Here is an 18,075-nt window from a genome sequence, read left to right as displayed (position 1 = left end):
TCCGCGTTAGTTCCGTTCCGTGACTCGGCGCGATTAACAAAAAATGCGTTGTGCTAAATTCCATAGAGTTACGCAAATACACTGCAGCCTGACACTTCTGGATGGAAGGAAACTAAGGCAGCTGTTATCAATCCCCCCCGCACCGTACTCAGCCCTCCCCGTTGCCAGCTGCCTGGCTTCTTTCACACGGGATGCTGATCTTTTAAGAGTCCAGCCCTATGCGTTTCTACTCAGAAGTAAGCCCCATTCCAGTCAATGGGGCTTACTCCCAGGAAAGTGTGGATAGGATTGTAGGCTATATCTCATGCTTTGCTTGGTGGGAAGGCCTGCTTGTGTTGGTGATTGCCTGCACCATCTCAATGGGGGGGGGATTTGGCAAACACTTCCTGGGTTTTTTAAAGCAATCCCCTCTGTTGCTACCACACCTGCGTGTGTGTGTGTGTGTGTGTGTGTGTGTGTGTGTGTGTGTGTGTGTGAGAGAGAGAGAGAGAGAGAGAGAGAGAGAGCGCTCCATCTTGCTGCACGTGTTCTGGCTACAGAGATTTTCAGGGCCCCCTTCCCCTCTTTAGCCTCTTTGCTGGCTCAGGGGCTCCAGGAGTTACTGTTCCTTTGCAAGGGGAACCTCTTCCAGGGCTCCAGGGCCATTTCCCTGCCTGGGCGAGGCAGAGCCTTTTTGCAATGTTTTGGGCTGCCTGGAAATGGAGAAGCCAGTGCAGGGCAAAGGAGGCAAAGGTGTGTGTGACTTTCGTTCTCCCAACCCATTCACAGATAAGACAAAACTGCAGATAAAAAATCCGTGGATAAATAGGCTGCACCTGTACCAAGATTTTCACAATTTTGATCACTGGTAGTGTCAGCCCCTGAGTGCGTCACCTGGTGAAGTCCGCATCCCCCTAGCAATGCCACTGCTGCCTGCTTCTCAATGAGGGACACCATGAACCTGGGGACAGAGCAGGCAGCAGATGCAGTACAAGGCTGAGAGGGAAAGGAAATTGGCTCTCCTTGGTTTCTCATTTTCTGTTACAAAATTCAAAGATTAAATAAAGTTAAGGGGTCAAAAGTGTTAACTATTGTGAGGACCGGAATGAGAACTGAGCAAGCAGCAGTTACAGAGCAGTTAGTTGGCCTGAATATTCCATCATCAGGGAGTTATATCTGACCGGGGGGGGGGGGGGAAGCACAGTCAGTCCAGCCAGTCAGAGGGTAGAGTGTGCTCAGCACTGTGCTGTTCTGGACAGAGGGAAAGACTGTGTCTGCAGCCTGCACAAGTTCAGTTCTTCTGGTGTGAGAACCTGGCGTGAAATAGGGCCAGTCACAAAGCCTGCAAGAGCACCTGTCTGGGGCAGTCCAACAGAGCGGGTACCTGTGATGAAAATTTAAGGGAGTTGTTTTCTTGTTGGATGTTGTTACATTCATCACAATGTTTTGTTTGTGCTCATTATTTCTCGCAGTTACATTTCTAATGCCTCAGCCCCAGGGCAGCACAACACCTGACAGACAAGGTGGACAGGCAGGCGACTGGCTCTGCACACACATGGCCACCCTCAGGGCTTCCTTTTCCTGCCAAACATGGCATAAGAAAGCAAGGCTCTGTCCACAGAGGGGCCGGAAAGAACAAGCCCATGAAAGGCTTCCTGCCAGCCGGCTCCTCTTTCACCACATCTGAAGAGCTTTCAAGATAGTAGCTGCAAACCAGCAGGGCACTTTTTCTAGGGCTGCAGAACTGGATGGAGGGTGAACAGAGGAGAGAGATGCTAGCTGCAGCAATGGAGGAGGAACTGCTGCAGCAGCAAGGCAGACAGACAGAAAGCAGGCAGCAGCAGGTATGAAAAAATGGCAGGGGGCAAAGGTTGGCGCCAGCTGAGGAAGAATTCTTTCTAGGGAAGGGAGTAGAATTATACTGATCCTGCTTCTAGCCAGTGGAAATCTGACTTCCAAGATCTTATGAGAAACTACCCATTCCTATTTGTTACAGTACAAGAACACTGAGATTGCTGATCCAGAACCAGGCACAAATTTTTTGCTTGTGCAGCATTATTACGGACACATGGGTTGCACACAGTGCCACCTGGCCAAGAGAATTATTTCAGCAACTTCTAAGAGGAGCTTTTACCAGCCACCACTGGGTCACATGTGGGTCCATAAAAGCCAGCCAGTCAGCAAAATCATACCACCTGCCCAATTTTTAAAAAGAGTCATCCACCCGAGAAGAAAAACTCAATATTTAATTTACGGCCTTCTTAGGATTCAAATAGAAAATTCTAATAATGCATTAACCTTAGGAAAACACAGCAAACATATCCCAAGCTGCTCAGTGGAGGCATCGCTAAGCTTGTATGAATGTCAGATGAGCAGTAGTTCGGGTAGCAGAGCAGTAATAGGGTTGAACAAGCAGCACCAAGGAAAATGTGGCTTCGACACTCTGAGGAAGATCTAAGGAACCAGCATTTGACCATCAGCAAGGCAAGAAAGATCACCAACAGTTGCAAAGAGAGGAAGCGTGTCATGAGTGACACACATTGATACCAGTGGCACCTGCAGTTGCATATCGACTGAGAGAACAACCTGCTCTCCAAACACCAGCGAAGAGCCAATTTTAAACTGCTCCCACACAGCACCAACAAAGTCTGCAAGCACAGTCCTAGAGAGGGTGGCTGTATTGCCATCACAAATCTGTGACATCCCAGCACTGCTCTCCTTGCAATACATAAGGAATCCTGTCCCAGGCATGACCTCGTATGTACAATATGTTCCTAATTTTGGGGTGCAGGAATTGTCCCTTGTCTGGAGTCAGAACTATGCAGTCCAAAGAGAAGCCAACTTCATGACTATTATCAAGGACATTATGATGCTTGACTCTTGCAGAGTTTAACCTCAGACCTGAAAGATGAATAATCCCTGCAGCAGTTTTGAACAGTTTCTTGGAAGATGGGGGAAAGTGACAGATCAATGCATATGGTAGGAACAAAGAAAAAACCTTCATTTAAGAGAAGTGTTCAGACTCTTACAAATTACCTTAATTATGCTCCGGAAAGCACAGAAATTTCCAGTTAAGATTTTCCTCAAGTCAAGCCTCAGCATCTGCATTGCACAGCAGCAAAGACTTATCCCTCAACTTGTACTTGCTGCAATTTCAGATGCACACAGGTGGACAGTAGGGAAGCCGATGGCACATTTTAAACATCCAAGCACATTGATGACTACTTTTCCTAGCTTGCCTTTTTGTAACTTGGGACCTTAACATGTAACACAATTCTAACCTAATTTATCATCCAAACCTCCTCTATTAGCATATTAGCTAACATTAGCTCAAGTATTCGGACTTGAGTCGCAAAAATGTGTGATTTGGGGCAACTCATGAGCCATGCGGGTGGAAGACTCTGAAAAAGACTCGAGTCAGGGCCCCCCTGACTCAGTACTCATCACCACACATGCTAAGTTGCCTGTGTCTGGGGGTGCTTGCTTACTGTTTTCACAGCATGAAAATCTTCATGGGGTCAGAATTCTGACAGGTGAGCAGCAAGGAGCAGCATTCTGATGGGTGAGCAGAAGGGAGTTCCAGCCAGGGAGCAGGAGGGAGGAGGCAGGACTGGGCTCTCTTTTCCCATCTCTGATAGGAAGGAAGGAAGGGATGATCATTGGACAAAGGATGGGCATTCTCATATTTCCATTGGCTGAGGGAGGATAGGAGGAGAAGCCAGCATGGCTGGTAGGGGAGAGGGAGCCTCATTGAATGACTGGCTTCAGTGGACTACTTATGCGTAGGGCTGCAAAGGATCAGGTCATCCTGGTAAGCCTCCCAGCTGCTGCTTGTGACCCTCCTCTCTCACCACTTCTGCCCCTGCTCTCTCACCATCCTCTCACCCCTCCCACCCTGTTTACAGATGGGCAGGGACAGCAGGGGAGGGAATAAGGATAACTCCAAGACACACACACACACTCCCTGACAGCAGCCCCATTTTTTCCACAGCGGATTTTTAAAGGGGAGGGGTGACTCGACCCAAGTCCATTAGAGTCATTAAAGGATGACTCGGAGATTCATAGTGTCCCCGTTGGGACTCTTTTTCAAGCCAGGTTGCAGGGGGGCGGTGATTCAGCAACTTGACTCCAGTCAAGCCATGCTGGGTTTTCCTATCCCTGCATATTAGTGCTGAAAGTCTCTGCAGACATCTCTGAGAAAGGGTTCTGTGTAACGTGAAAACTCAGAAGTATCAAGAAAGGGCACTTGATTTCTAACTGACTGTTCCCACAAGATTGCAAATTAAAACATTTGCAATCTTGTGGGAACAGTCAGTTAGAAATCAAGTGCCCTTTCTTGATACTTGTGAGTTTTCACGTTACACAGAATAACGTGTACCCACATCATACCCTACTGAAGTGCTACAGCTGATGCTAGAGATGTGTTCCTATGGGGGTCCCAAACCCTTTGCCCAGTTGGAGGGGTTCTGCTGGAATCCCTTCTCAGTCCCATCTTGCTGGGTCTCAGGGGCAACCCTGCTTACCTGGCCTGGAGAGCTTCCCCCCACTACCTCAATGCAGTTTGGAGAGGGGTTTATATGGCACTCATGTCACCCTCCTCTCCACCCTACCATCTCAGGTAACTATCTCTCCCAGTGGCTCCAGGGGCAGTCTTGCATCCTCATAATGGGAACTGGCAGAAGCCTTTCTACCAGAGCCTGCTTTAGGGACACGTGCAGCCCCATCCCCTTTCCAAGCCAGCACACCCCCACACCCAGTGTTCTTGTTGCATAAGCAACCAGGGAGCCGAACTGGAAGCCTCAAGAAAGGTTAAGCAGTCACAGGACACAACTGTGGTTCATTCTGCGGCTGTGGCATTTGCTGTGAAGCGGGTGGCCAGTGACTCCTCAGTCACCCTGGTGACTCTGGTAATGTCTCCACGAGGTCTGCCATGAAATTGAGTGCTGGTTTGCAGAAGGCACAGTAAGTGCAGGGTCTGGGATTCCTGGGACAATGTAAGTAGCTGGCAGTACAGAGTGCATTTCTAGTTAGATGCATCTAGAGCAGGGGTGACCAAACTTTTTGGCAGGAGGGCCACATCACCTCTCTGACACTGTATCGGGGGCCAGGAAAAAAAGAATTAATTTACATTTCAAATTTGAATACATTTACATAAATGAATATATTAGAGAATGAACTTATATGAATGAATGAAGGTCTTGCAATAGCTCAAGGTCTATAAAAGGCCTTGCACAAAGCAAGGTCAGCCTTTCCTTTGCTGCCGCTGCAGCATCACAGATGTGAAACAGCAAGCAGTGGAGGAAGCCCTCATCGTACAGCTCAGGCGAGAGGTTGAACAGTCGTCCTCATGCTAAGAGCAGTTGCATTGGGCCAGCACGGGCTCCAGCAAATCTCTGGAGGCCCAGAGGCTCATTGGAGACTGAGGGCTCCCTGAGGGCCAGATTGGGAGTCCTCGAGGGCTGCAAGTGGCCCCAGGGCTGGGGTTTGGGCACCCCTGATCTAAAGAATTAATTTTGTAAAGTCTGCTCTTTTCACTCCAAACCAGTCTGCAAACATCAGAGTTCAACAAGGCCTTGGGGGTTTGTGCATTTTGTCCTGGCTCCCTCTGCTGGTCATTACTGGCAACTACATCCAATTTGGTCAAGTGAATTCTTTGCGTTCATCTAGCAGAATTCTGGCATTTCCATCCGCCTCCTTATTTTACGTTTTCAACGTCCCTTTCCCCCATTTTGTTTAATTCTTTCTCTTTTGGGTTGCTAATAAACTGGTAATATTTTGACTTTGTGCTAGCCCAGTCTATGTTCATAGTCTACATTCAACAACTTTGTGCCTTGATATCCACCGAGGTTCCGTTTCGGAACACCCAGTGGATAAAAAAAATCAATGGATACCAAATCAGTGGGAAAACAGCTTTAAAGACCCACTTCCAGGTTTCTTTCTCCTCCATTGTCACCCCAGAATGCATTTGTATAGATGCTATACCACCTAATGGAATGAAATTTCTTTCGAAGTTTCAGTCATCTAGTTACTGAATACGGTATAGTATCTAGACTAATGCATTCTGGGGCAACAATGGAGAAGTAAGAATCCCTGAAGAGGGTCTTTAAAGCTATCTTTAACCCCAAGCAGCTTGTAATCAGTGCATTTTAACAGTGCAAAGGTAGGAAATTGATTTTGGTGCATTTTCCCCTTGGTACGAGGCATTTAACAATGGACCCCAGTAATAGTAGATGCCAAATCAGTGGATACCAAGGTCCCACCTGTAATTCAGTGAGTTATCACATCTGATCACTCACAGGTGCTACTGCAATTTTATTTTAAGCCAAAACCTTGGGAATCTGTGCTCTTTTGGGAGGGGTAGTCCCCCCAACAGCCCCCTTTCAGCCTCTCTCTGCCTGGTCTCCTTAGCCAGAGATAGTGCCAGTGAACAGACCTACCACTTCCCTCCCACCAGTCAGCTGTTGATCCAGTAGAAGCGGAAAGCAGAGAGCAGGAAGGGGTGCACGAGGCTTCTCCCTTCAGCACAGCCTTTTCCACCTGCTGTGTTCCCTAACAGCATATGTGAGCTGTACATAAACTAGTTTTTATGGGCTTTGTTCCTGGGTACATGGGCCCTATCTTTTTAGTACTAGGCTTTACCTTTGGATATATGGGCTCTTGAGGGTGGGACCCAACTCTTGGAACAGCTGGAGGCCACTGGTCTACAGTGACCAGTAGTAGATCTCCGGAGTTCTGCACAAGAGTCTCTCTCAGCCCTACCTGCAGTTGCCAGGGATTGAACCAGCAAAGTATGCGATTTACAGTTCCACAACCCCTTTGCCAATCAGCAAGAAAAAGCTAAGCAGAGAAGTTTAAAAAAAACAAACCCAGCAAAAACAGCAGTAAAATAGTGTCATACATTGCTCAGGGGCTAACCATTTATAAACTCTCCGTCCAGGGGACTCATGGCTATCTTGTCAATACCCAGAGTTTCTCAAAGTCAATGTTCTGAAATGAGAAAAGCAAAAGGATGGAAACTGCCATCCTGCCTAGTGTTGCAATGCTTCTTGACACAGGTGCCTGTATGGATCATTGGTCAGGCCCAGCATGGTCATTACTACATTCTTATGATAAATGATGGTAACCACTGCATGAAGAAACAGCAGCCACATTTCTTATCTGAATAAATGGGAGCCTTTTTTGGCTAACACACTGAGTGATCTTTAGTTAACACAAATTTATTTTGTTCCTTTTGCAATTTGGATTCAGCTCACCCCATGTGAAAAAGAAAGATGAGGAATACGTGGAAGAGCTTTTGATATATTTTGTACCTGATCCTTTCTTCTCTGTCCTGAAGTTCTCCGTTTCAGGTTTTTAAAATAAAAGCAACTCTTACAACAATTCTTTACCTCCTGGGCAGCGAAGACAAGTATCTGAGGATTCCATTGATTCATCAGTGCTCTATGTACGAGCTCCCACACTGGCAACATCTAAGTTTTCCTGTCTTTTGTCCGCTCACATTCCTAGGGACCTTGTTAAGCATTTCTGTGTCTGAATTTCCTTGTCAAGAGTTTCCTTCCCTCTCTAGGACCTCCAACAGGGCAAAGAAAGGTCATTTGAGTACCTGATTAGCTAGTGCAGGCATTCACTTGGTCTCTGAATTCCATACAATTTTGCTTAAAACCCTCTTCAACAATGCTGCATAGTTTTTAGACCATCCAGTAGGCTGATTCTCTCTCCCATGCACCTCTTACCACCCATTGTGCTACTGAAAACAGCTGGGTAGCTGCAATGGGTAGGCACCTATAACTATAAAAACCTGAAACTGACTCATGGAAGAAATGCTTTCAGAATATCTGTACTAAACACACCTTTGTTCTTATTGTTCCCTTTTTGAATCCTTCACTGTCCTCCATGGAGTTCTACAATTCACTGGCTAAGCAACTATAGCTTGACACTTGGGTCACACAATCAGAACTACTTTCTGTGAAAATTTGGTCCAGTTTTAACCAAAAGACCATCTCTTGATTACACAGGCCCAGTTCTCAGTCTACTTATTCATCATGCCAAACCATGATTGGTACTAGCCATTGGTTAGCCCCCAAACCACAATTTTACCTTCTAAATCAGGCAAAGTCTGGTTTAGTGCAGCCATCTTTAACTCTACATGGTAACAGGAAAAGCATCTTCAAGGGCTGTGTCAGTCTTCCTTTCCTTCTTTATCCTAGAGAAGCTTGCCTGCTTTCACTTTCCATCTGCTCAGCAGGTCATGCTCTAGTCTAGCCTATCACAACATACTAAACAAGGATTGCACAAACTAAGGGTTGCAAACACACTTCAAAACAAGTTTCTGTTTCTTGCTTGCTGGCTGCAATCTGTTCCACTGGAGACTCAAAGCTTCATCCCATTTGTTTCTCTACCTTCAAGATGTGAGCAATAAGATTAAGGGCTCCTGTGAGTCCAAAGTACCTCTTCAAGTACACAGGGAGGCAGTCCACTGGATCCCTCAATGATAAGGTGCTCTGCCCTTGCTTGCTTTCAGTCAGCCTCCCTAAGAAGCAAATCTTTATGAAGTAAATCTGCCATTACTGCATTGGACTGATGATATGACGACCAATGGGGTCACAGCAGAATCACCCACACAAACATCCTCCCCCCCCCTCCAAAAAAGGCAGGCCCAGGGCAGTGAATCATGCAGAAGTACAGGGGGTGGACTTCCCCAAGTTCTTACTGTCTAGGCAGACCTTCAGATTTACCTCTGAAAATGAACCAGGCATTTCCCAACCTCCTAAGAGCTGAGGGACACAATTTTAGCCTGGTCAGTATGCAGCCATGGCATTTTATTTATTCCTCCAGGCATCGGTAAAGCAGCTACCACGTTTTCCAGACTCACAAAGAGAGTCTGGTCCAACAAGAAGCTGACGGAACATACCAAGATCCAGGTCTACAGAGCTTGCATCCTGAGTACACTTCTGTACTGCAGCGAGTCATGGACTCTTCGCTCACAACAGGAGAGGAAACTGAACACTTTCCACATGCGCTGCCTCCGACGCATTCTCGGCATCACCTGGCAGGACAAAGTTCCAAACAACACAGTCCTGGAACATGCTGGAATCCCTAGCATGTATGCACTGCTGAAACAGAGACGCCTGCGTTGGCTCGGTCATGTCATGAGAATGGATGATGGCTGGATCCCAAAGGATCTCCTCTATGGAGAACTTGTGCAAGGAAAGCGCCCTACAGGTAGACCACAGCTGCCATACAAGGACATCTGCAAGAGGGATCTGAAGGCCTTAGGAGTGGACCTCAACAGGTGGGAAACCCTGGCCTCTGAGCGGCCCGCTTGGAGGCAGGCTGTGCAGCAGGGCCTTTCCCAGTTTGAAGAGACACTTGGCCAACAGTCTGAGGCTAAGAGGCAAAGAAGGAAGGCCCATAGCCAGGGAGACAGACCAGGGACAGACTGCACTTGCTCCCAGTGTGGAAGGGATTGTCACTCCCGGATTGGCCTTTACAGCCACACTAGACGCTGTTCCAGAACCACCATTCAGAGCGCGATACCAGAGTCTTTCGAGACTGAAGGTTGCCAACAACAACAGGCTGCTATTTAGTGATTAAGTGTTAAAGTGTGTACAAGATCATTTTCATGTCATATTTACACACTCACCCATTTTGAATGTCTAACTTCCCCACATCTTGGAAGACTTAGGGGTGGGTCGGCCTTTGGTTTTTTGGAGGAGTCCATTTGTTTGGGTGGGATGATGTGAGCTCCGGCTGAAGATGTGTGTTTTGTACAGGAAGCAGTTGGGAGGGAGATCTGGTTCTGCCTTTTGGAGACATGGCAATGGGGTTGGCCCATCTATTACAGGGGAAGGAGGATTAGTCACAGACCGAGTACCCCACTTTCTAGCCCTTCCTCTCTGCAGGCCATTGGTGATCCTGATATTCACCTCTGTGACCTCAAGCTCTTGTTCCTGAATGCCAGGCCAATAAACAAGAAGATCCGCATGATCCTGGATTGGTCCTAGATGCTTACCTGGCAATCATTAGAGAGATCTGGTTGGAGAGAGAAAAAGGGGTTGGTCTCCCCCAGCAATGTCTGCCAAGTTTCCACATGATGAAGCAGTAGTTCTACCTCTCACATGCACAAATGTACAAACAGTCTTCAATATTGAATGCAATGCCCCACTATCTAGGACATGCAAACAGGATATGAAACCTACCACAAAGCTGAAAAATCCCAGCTGCTTGAACTCTTAGAAATTTCATGCTGATCCCTATGATTCTGAAATATTTATTCAGGCTTTTGCCAGTCTAGGATATAAATTGGATGCTGGCATCTACTTGGGCATTGGAATTATTTTTCCTGCACTGTACATATGCTTTTTCCTGAATAATCAACAGTATGTTTTGTCATGGGGGGAGGTAGAATTAGGAGTGCATTTCTTAGAGAACATTTTACCCAGCTAAGTTACTTCCTTTGATCTTTCAAAATGTCACCATTTAATTACAAACACCACTCAAAAGCAAAGTGGAATAGATCAAATTGTGGCTCCTACTAGGAGATCTAAATTACATTATAGCAGACTCTGGGGAGCCCCTCCGAGCTCATTACACAGAAGTTAGTCCTTCTGTACTCCACAAATCCATAGCAATAACATTAAGGTAACAGAATGGCTGATATTCTAAGGCATCTCTACTGATGTGAGCGTGGTGGGAAAAGATATGCGATGCATTGCTGAGCTCCTGACTCCAGCATCCAAATCACATCCAGCAACAGCACAAAAAGGACTCCTGGTGCAAAATAATATTTACAAAAGAGTTTCAAGATCTGGATAACAGGCTCTCGGATAACAGGCTCTCAAAAATTAGTGCTTGACTGTATGTGCAGTGCATGTTTCAAACTTTCCTTTCTTTAACTACTCACCACACTTTTTCAATGCACATGTTATTTACTGAATGCCCTCCCATTTAATAAAAAAAAGAAGCAAAATACAGAAAGAACACAACACAAAGCCGAATATCAACACAATAAACCCATGTCATTCTGGCCTCAAACATAATCCATCTTTACATGCCACAGTCTTGAAGACAAGAGTAAAGACCTCATATTATGGAGGGTCATGCGCTGGTATTTGCTGCCCAAATGGATGCTCCACAAGATCCCAGGTCACTCGGGGGGGGTGAGATATGAGGATACTGGAATGCAACTATCCAAAGGTATGTGCACCCAAGAGATACACAAGCTGCATCTAAAATCCTCAACATTGTGCACTCCTTCACTGGTGTCCCAAAAGAACATAGCCAACCTAACGTGGTTGGGTCGGGTCAGGCACTCATTGGTCAGTTTTACATCCAACGTTCTGGGCTCTACATCATTCAGGAGAATATGTTACGCACTCCTCTTATGCCAGACACTTAACATAATATTGACTGTGTCTGCTGAAACTGAAAAATAGCATCAGCAGTAGCATTCATGACTGCCTGCACCCTTGTAGCAAATTCTTACTGGCTAGGATCTCCGCTTTAGGTGCACTTGTGGATTCCACAGAGTTAGTTTAGAATGGGCACTTTGTGCCTTGTCTTTGCATGAGTTATTATGCCAGGTTGCAGGTGAAAAACAAAGAAAAGTGGATGGGGAAAAAACTCAGAGTGTCTCAGAAGAAAACAGTTTTATCCAGACAGGTTCATTCTGAACACAGCATAAGCTGTGCTTTACAGAAAACAAAAATGTACAAATATAAGGGGTTGGGTAGTAACTACCTATATATATATATATATAGACTACTAAGCAAACTCTTTGCCCCTTCGGACCACGAAATTAACCTTTTATTTGCCCCAAAGGAGAATGAGTTTGAAAGAAATTTCTAAATGAGGATTTAAAGAAGTGCCTCCTCAAAGAACTGCCCTCCCCTTGTTCTGGCAGGGGCTAAAGACCATTTAGAAGCATTTATCAGTTGGGGGATAGATGGGATGAAAAGACTGTGCTTTTAGGAATTTTGTTTTTGTTACTAGTAATCACTGGTTTTGTTTTTAACTTCTCTATGCTGTTGCTGTTTTTAAAGTGCTGGCAAATTTTGAAAAACCTTTTGTGCTTTGTGGTTTTTGCTGCTCTTGCAGGCCTTTTTGGATGTATGTTTTATATAAATTCTGTATATTGATATCTTTCAATAATGTTGTTAGCTGCTTTGAGTGACATATGGAGAAGGGCAGGAGAGAAATTTTTTTTCAATAAACAAATCTTAATGTTGAGGGCATCCATCCATATTACACTTGGGAAATTAGCTGGGTTCTGCTGTTCCTCCACATATATTCTACAAGGGCATCCCAGCCCCATAAGCTCATCCCCTGTATTTAGAAGGCAACATATTTTAGTACTACTAAATTTTACTTTTGTGCATATTATACACACACACAAAACAAAAGCTCAGACATGACATGAATGCTTCTACTCAGCCTCTCTTGACCTTCTATTCCCTTAGAGCAATTTCCTGATTTTCTGCTGGAACAGTTTGTGTCTGCTTCAATACATCATTCTTTTCCCCAGCTTATGTAGGTTTGCCTCTTCTACAATTTATAGGAGTCATGAGCCATCTCTTCATTCGCTTGCAGCTTGATCTCCTTTCCTCTACGTTTTTGCCCCTCTTTTTTCCTTAAGCTGCCATATTTCTTCACCTATATTTGTACATTATCCCTCTTCTCATATTTTAGGACTTGACATGCCACCTGCAATTGGCCAAAATTGTCAATCTTCCCAATTCACTACTGAGAAGAATTTTCAAAGACAGACCTTCTCTCTACTTACTCCTAAGGCAGGGGTGAAGTGCAGTGGTACTCAAACTTTTCTGGCCAGTGGCTCCCTTGACCCCCTGTTGGCTGTTGGCCATGACTCCCCATCATGTTCCTGAGGGCTGGAAGTGACATCATTAAACAGGAAGTGGCCAGAAATATTAACTATATTAAATATAATAATATTATATTTATTATAATATTAAATATATATTAACTATATTAATAATTAATTATATTAATCATATCATTAATTAAATGCAGGTCTTAAAATATATTTTAATACACAGCAATATACATGCTTTATAAATGATCAGCTGCTGATCACTGCTGGAGACAGGCTGCTGGAGTAGGTAGATTTTGTCTGGACCAGGAGGGCTCATTTTTTAAAATTTTGTAAGCATACCAATTGCTGTTGTTGGCATCCTTCAGTCTCAGAAGACTATGGTATCGCACTCTGAACAGTGGTTCTGGAACAGAGTGTCTTCTCCAGTGCGCGAAGCCTGGGTAAAGTAGATATGGAGGATAGACTGTTACCCATGCAGCAAATCCCCCCTCTCGACGTTGCTGAAATGGTCCAATGGAAAGGCGGAAGCCAATACGGTTGGTTCCAGCGGCGTTGCAGGAGTTGCCAGAATGTGACTGTGTTCAGCCATGAACTGCCTCAGGGACTCCGGCTCCAGATTTTGCCTCGAGGTTGATAGGGACAATAGGGGACAAGCATACCAATAGAATTGTTTTATCAAATGAACTTTGTGAACAACCAGTCTGACCAACATTACACACACACACCCCTGTGGACCCCAACCCAACTACTCATTTCTCCCATTCTCCTTGGATAGGATTGATCCCTTTATTAATTTAATGAAATTAAATTTTTCCAGCAGCTGGTGGGAAAAACAAAAATAGACCATGAAAATATATCAGAGCTGATAAGGGTTTGGTTAGGAAGCTGATTTGTCTCCTATACTAGGAGATGCACAGCTCAAGCCTATGCATGTCCACTCAGAAGTAAGTCCCATTAGGTCCCATTAGAGTCAATGGGGCTTACTCCCAGGAAAGTGTGGATAGGATTGGGCTGGCAATCACTTCATCAATGGCTGATAAGTACTCCCTTCAAATAGCAAGATCAATCACTTTAAAAATACAGCCTTTCCTCTTCAGTCAAACAACAAGATTAATAAATCACTTTAAAAACAGTACCCTTTTCCTGCTCCTGGTCAAGTAAAGTGTGTGCTTCTCTCTCTCTCCCCCTCCCTTTGCCAACCCCATGGAAATGACTGTAAGACCCGTGGTGACTGGTAAAATAGGAAGTGTTTTATTTGGGCAGGGGGAGGAAAGTGGGAAGGTTTGGAGATCGAAAGGGGGGAGTGGAAGAGGGAGGGGGTTGAAAAGAGAGATTTCACTTTGATGAGAAGTGATCCTAGGCTGGGAACTAGGAACCAATCAGACAAGGATCAGCGAGGGTTAAGGACTGCAAGCTGAGAATGCTCGGTGTTTGCCAGATGGGGGCTGGAGTTGCTTCGGAAACAACATGCAGTGAACACAGAAGGCTGCAGTCTTGGAGTGAAGGGAGAAGAGGGCAGGGTGGCAGCAGCCACTCTCACAGCTGAGCAACTCCCGTTTCTTCTGCTTTAAAAAAAGCGCAGAGGACGGGCAGAAGACGGGCTCGTATTCTGCCCAGGGGTGTGACTGTATCACTGCGAGAGGACATCCCGCGCCTCCCCTTTGAGTTCCTGGCGCCTCCCTAAAGAGCCGCACCGCACAGTTTGAATGACACTGGGTGAAGTGGTATGCAAACACAACAGCTAGCCCAGCAACAGTTTGTGCAATCCGTTCTGAAAACCACTGAGCAATACATGGGAATGCATGTATACATAACTGCTGTACATGGGAAACTGGTCAAGTAAATCAAGCAGCCCAGTGTCAGTTGAGCATTTACTCTCCACATGCCAACAAACAGGTCCTACTAAATTCCAAGTTGCTCACAAGGCCCAGTCAAGTATGTCAGAGCTCTCTCAATTGCAAGGACAACCTTACTAAATGGCTATAGGGCTCTGTGACTCCAACTAATTAAAGAAAGATTTCTGGGTGTTTTACTTCAACAAATTCCAATGAGAAAATTTTTACCCTCAAAGCAATTTATAAAGTTAGAGTTCTGCAATGGAAACAAGAAAAATACTTTCCCTTTATTTATTAGGAGGTCCTCCTCACATATTTCATTTTCAGCAGATTTTATTGTCATTTCATTTCTTTAAATGCGTATTCTGACTTTTGGCAACAAGCCCAAGGGAGCTAACAAAGTAAGTCAAAATACAAAATAATTCACAAACCATAGCAAAATTTATTAAGACAGTCAAAACATTACATTCAAATTACAAAACTGACAGACAAAGCCAGAGGCTGCTATTCCTCAAAAGCAAGTCCTCAAGGACTGATGGAGCAGGCCAGGATTTTGAAGGCAAGAACAGTCTGAACTTCCAAGCTGAGACAGTTTCAAAGCCTGGGGGCCACCAATGCTGTCCCAGTGCATGTCAACAGAGCCTTAGCAAGTGACAGCATGTGCAACACAGCCATCCCACCCTTCCAAGAACCTTCCTAGGTGGGCACAATTCCATAGGAAAGGTGGTCCTTCAGGTGCCTTTAAAGTCCTATGTGGTTCAGGCCCTGGGTAACAACCACTCAGTTGCACTGGACCCAGAAAGAGACAAGGAGCCAAAAGAGTTCATACAAGATTAGAGTAGAATGCTGCGGCCACAAGGCCCTCACCAGCAATCTAGACCCAGCACTTTGGACCACTAACATTTTCCAAAGGCATTTCAAGGGCAGCCCCACATACAGCATACTGCAATAATATAAACTAGATGAGACCAAAGCATGGATGACGGTAGCCAGATGTTCTTTCTTCAGGCAACTAATTAGAACAGTAGCTGACACACAAGCTGAAGCTGAGCAAAGACTCTTCAGGCCATGATTGCCACTTCCAAAGCCAGGTCCAAGAGTACCCCCCAGACTGCACATCTTCTTCAGAAAAAGTGATACACCATCCAGATCATGCTGAACACCCCCATTCTCAAGTTAGCTCTCTTACTGACCACAAGCACCTCCTTCTTGTCAAAATTCAACTCATTATCCAGCCCATCAAGGACTCTCAACAGCAGTTTAAAAGATTCACAGACTCCCCAGCATTAGGTGGCATCGTGACATAGAGATGGATGTCATCTGCATAACAGTGGCATCACAGCTCAGATCTTCTGAGGTTTTCTCCCAGTGGTTTCATATGGATGTTGGAACATCACAGGGACAAGGCGGAATGCTGAGGAAGCCCACTACAGAAATGTACAGTACTCTCTCAATATGTCTCCTTGCATAATATTCACAGGTTATGCTGGTGATGGTTCATGGCAAAGGACATCATTGTACCTAAGAGGAGTAACTTGTGCAGAGACAGTAACCTGAAGTGGAAAGGAATCTCTGGTTTTTCAGTGCTTGATAAATAAGTACCACATGGCAGTCACCAAGCGCTCAACACAAACTGAAGTGTCATCAAGTACATGTTTGATAAAGAAAGGCCTGTCAAAATCTAAAGCATTCAATGAAACTCCAGGATGTAATTGTTCTATCTGGAATAAGGTTCCTTATCGCATTTACCAGCAAACTAGAGTATATTATAATGTAATTTCTCTAAGTGAAAAATCTGAATCTGGGCCACAACACTTCAGAATGCAGGTGGGTGGTTCATGGAATGTTTATACGTTCAGAAACATTCAGAATACCAGATGCAAGGGAGGGCACCAGGATGAGGTCTCTTGTTATCTGGGGTGCTCCCTGGGGCATTTGGTGGGCCGCTGTGAGATACAGGAAGCTGGACTAGATGGGCCTATGGCCTCATCCAGTGGGGCTGTTCTTATGTTCTTATTCCCAGCTCACGGAATACTAGAAGTCAGGAAGGAGACAAGACTAGCAACTCTTCTTCCCTGCATCTAGCTTTCTATTTGCAGGGAGGAAGTGGGCGCATCAGCTCCACCTCTAATCTGGAGCGATACAGTCTTAAGACAGATGTGCAGAGGTGGTACCAAAGTGGTACATAACAAGTTTCTTACCTGTGTAGGCCATGTTCTTCGGGTTTCCATAGGGAGCCCCAGGCTGAACAGGGCTGTAAACTGGATTCATTGCAGAAGACGTGAAAACTCTAAGAAAGAAATGAAAAAGTGGGAAAAAGTGAATTTGGAAAATCAATTTTTCATCTTGACTCACAACAGCCATTGATCAAAAGACTGTTTGTATTCTATGACAAATGCTACTGCATTACCACTAGCAGCACAGAGTGGTAATGCAGAAAAGGACTGGATTTACAGAATCGAATGCAGAAAAAGTTAAGGATTTACAACTAGACATTGTAACTTGATAACATGTTTAGCAATTCCAATTTTAAAGCCTTCAGTTAATTCTCTTAAGTTCTTCTTATGGTAAGCATGCAAATCTTATACCAAGTTTCTTAACGGCAGAGGAGATATTAGTATTACCATGAAATGATACCTTGGGGAGATTATCATGTAACAACATACCTATTCCCACCAGGGGAAGCCAATGCTAAATCAGATTAACTGTTCTTATGGCCAAAAAAAATTCTTGAGTTTCGGAAGCAAATTCTACATTATTTGACTGGAGGCGCAATCCTAGAAGCCACTTGGGCTGATGCAAGTTCCTTACACCAACCCAGGAGTGTTGCAAAAGTGCCATAAAGCACTTCTGCGCCATTCCTTGGAGAGATAGGCCGGCCTCCCCGCACCAACGTGGGTCTAGGGAGAGGGTGAATTGCAATGGCCGAGCTTGGTTGACACAGGGGTTGGGGAAGGCATGGGAAGGGCAGGGAGGAGGCAGGAGGGAGGCGTTCTGGGGTGGGGGAGGAGGGCAGGCAGTGGACATTCCTGGGGGCAGGCAGGCAGGGGACAGGAGGCGGGGACAGGATTCGACAGTTATGCTGGATCCTGACCCCGTTTCCCGGGCAGCCCAGAGCAGTCCTGGGCTGCTTGGATTTGTGCCACCTCATCAGGTGGTGCATATCTGAGTAGATCCATTGGTGGTGCTGCAGCGCGACACAGGATAAGACTTCTAAGTTTTGGCCCAAACTTGCGCCGGATGCAGTGCATACCCACTGGCCTACCTGCTTCCAGTGCAAGTTAGGATTGCGCCCTCAATCATTTTGTAAGAAATAAATTGTATCCCTAATTTTTGGTAATGATGCATTTGTGTCGTGGCTTGAGTTTGGAGATGCAGACTCTTGCCTAAATAAGCTATGCATTCACTAGGTTGCCTTGGACATCATTA

At 45.4% G+C, this 18,075-nt stretch overlaps 1 protein-coding gene across 5 annotated transcripts in view; it reads right to left on the bottom strand.

The window, feature by feature from the left end:
* The window catches only part of FAM168A (family with sequence similarity 168 member A), a 148,514-nt gene that overhangs the window by 84,145 nt on the left and 46,294 nt on the right, over positions 1-18,075 (bottom strand). For 4 of the 5 annotated variants that reach the window (XM_066620004.1, XM_066620003.1, XM_066620005.1 and 1 more), the window contains exon 3: positions 16,848-16,936. In XM_066620004.1, the coding sequence (XP_066476101.1) occupies positions 16,848-16,917 (70 nt within the window). In that variant the 5' untranslated portion in view covers positions 16,918-16,936. Of the gene's footprint in view, positions 1-8,076; positions 8,141-16,847; positions 16,937-18,075 lie in introns of those variants that run through there. The other variant, XM_066620006.1, reaches the window with a different exon arrangement.

This window comes from Tiliqua scincoides, chromosome 3 (assembly GCF_035046505.1).
Source record: "Tiliqua scincoides isolate rTilSci1 chromosome 3, rTilSci1.hap2, whole genome shotgun sequence".
NCBI classification, from domain to species: domain Eukaryota; kingdom Metazoa; phylum Chordata; class Lepidosauria; order Squamata; family Scincidae; genus Tiliqua; species Tiliqua scincoides.
The sequence above is the reverse complement of the archived record's forward strand: the minus strand, read 5'-3'. Positions and strand labels throughout refer to the sequence as shown.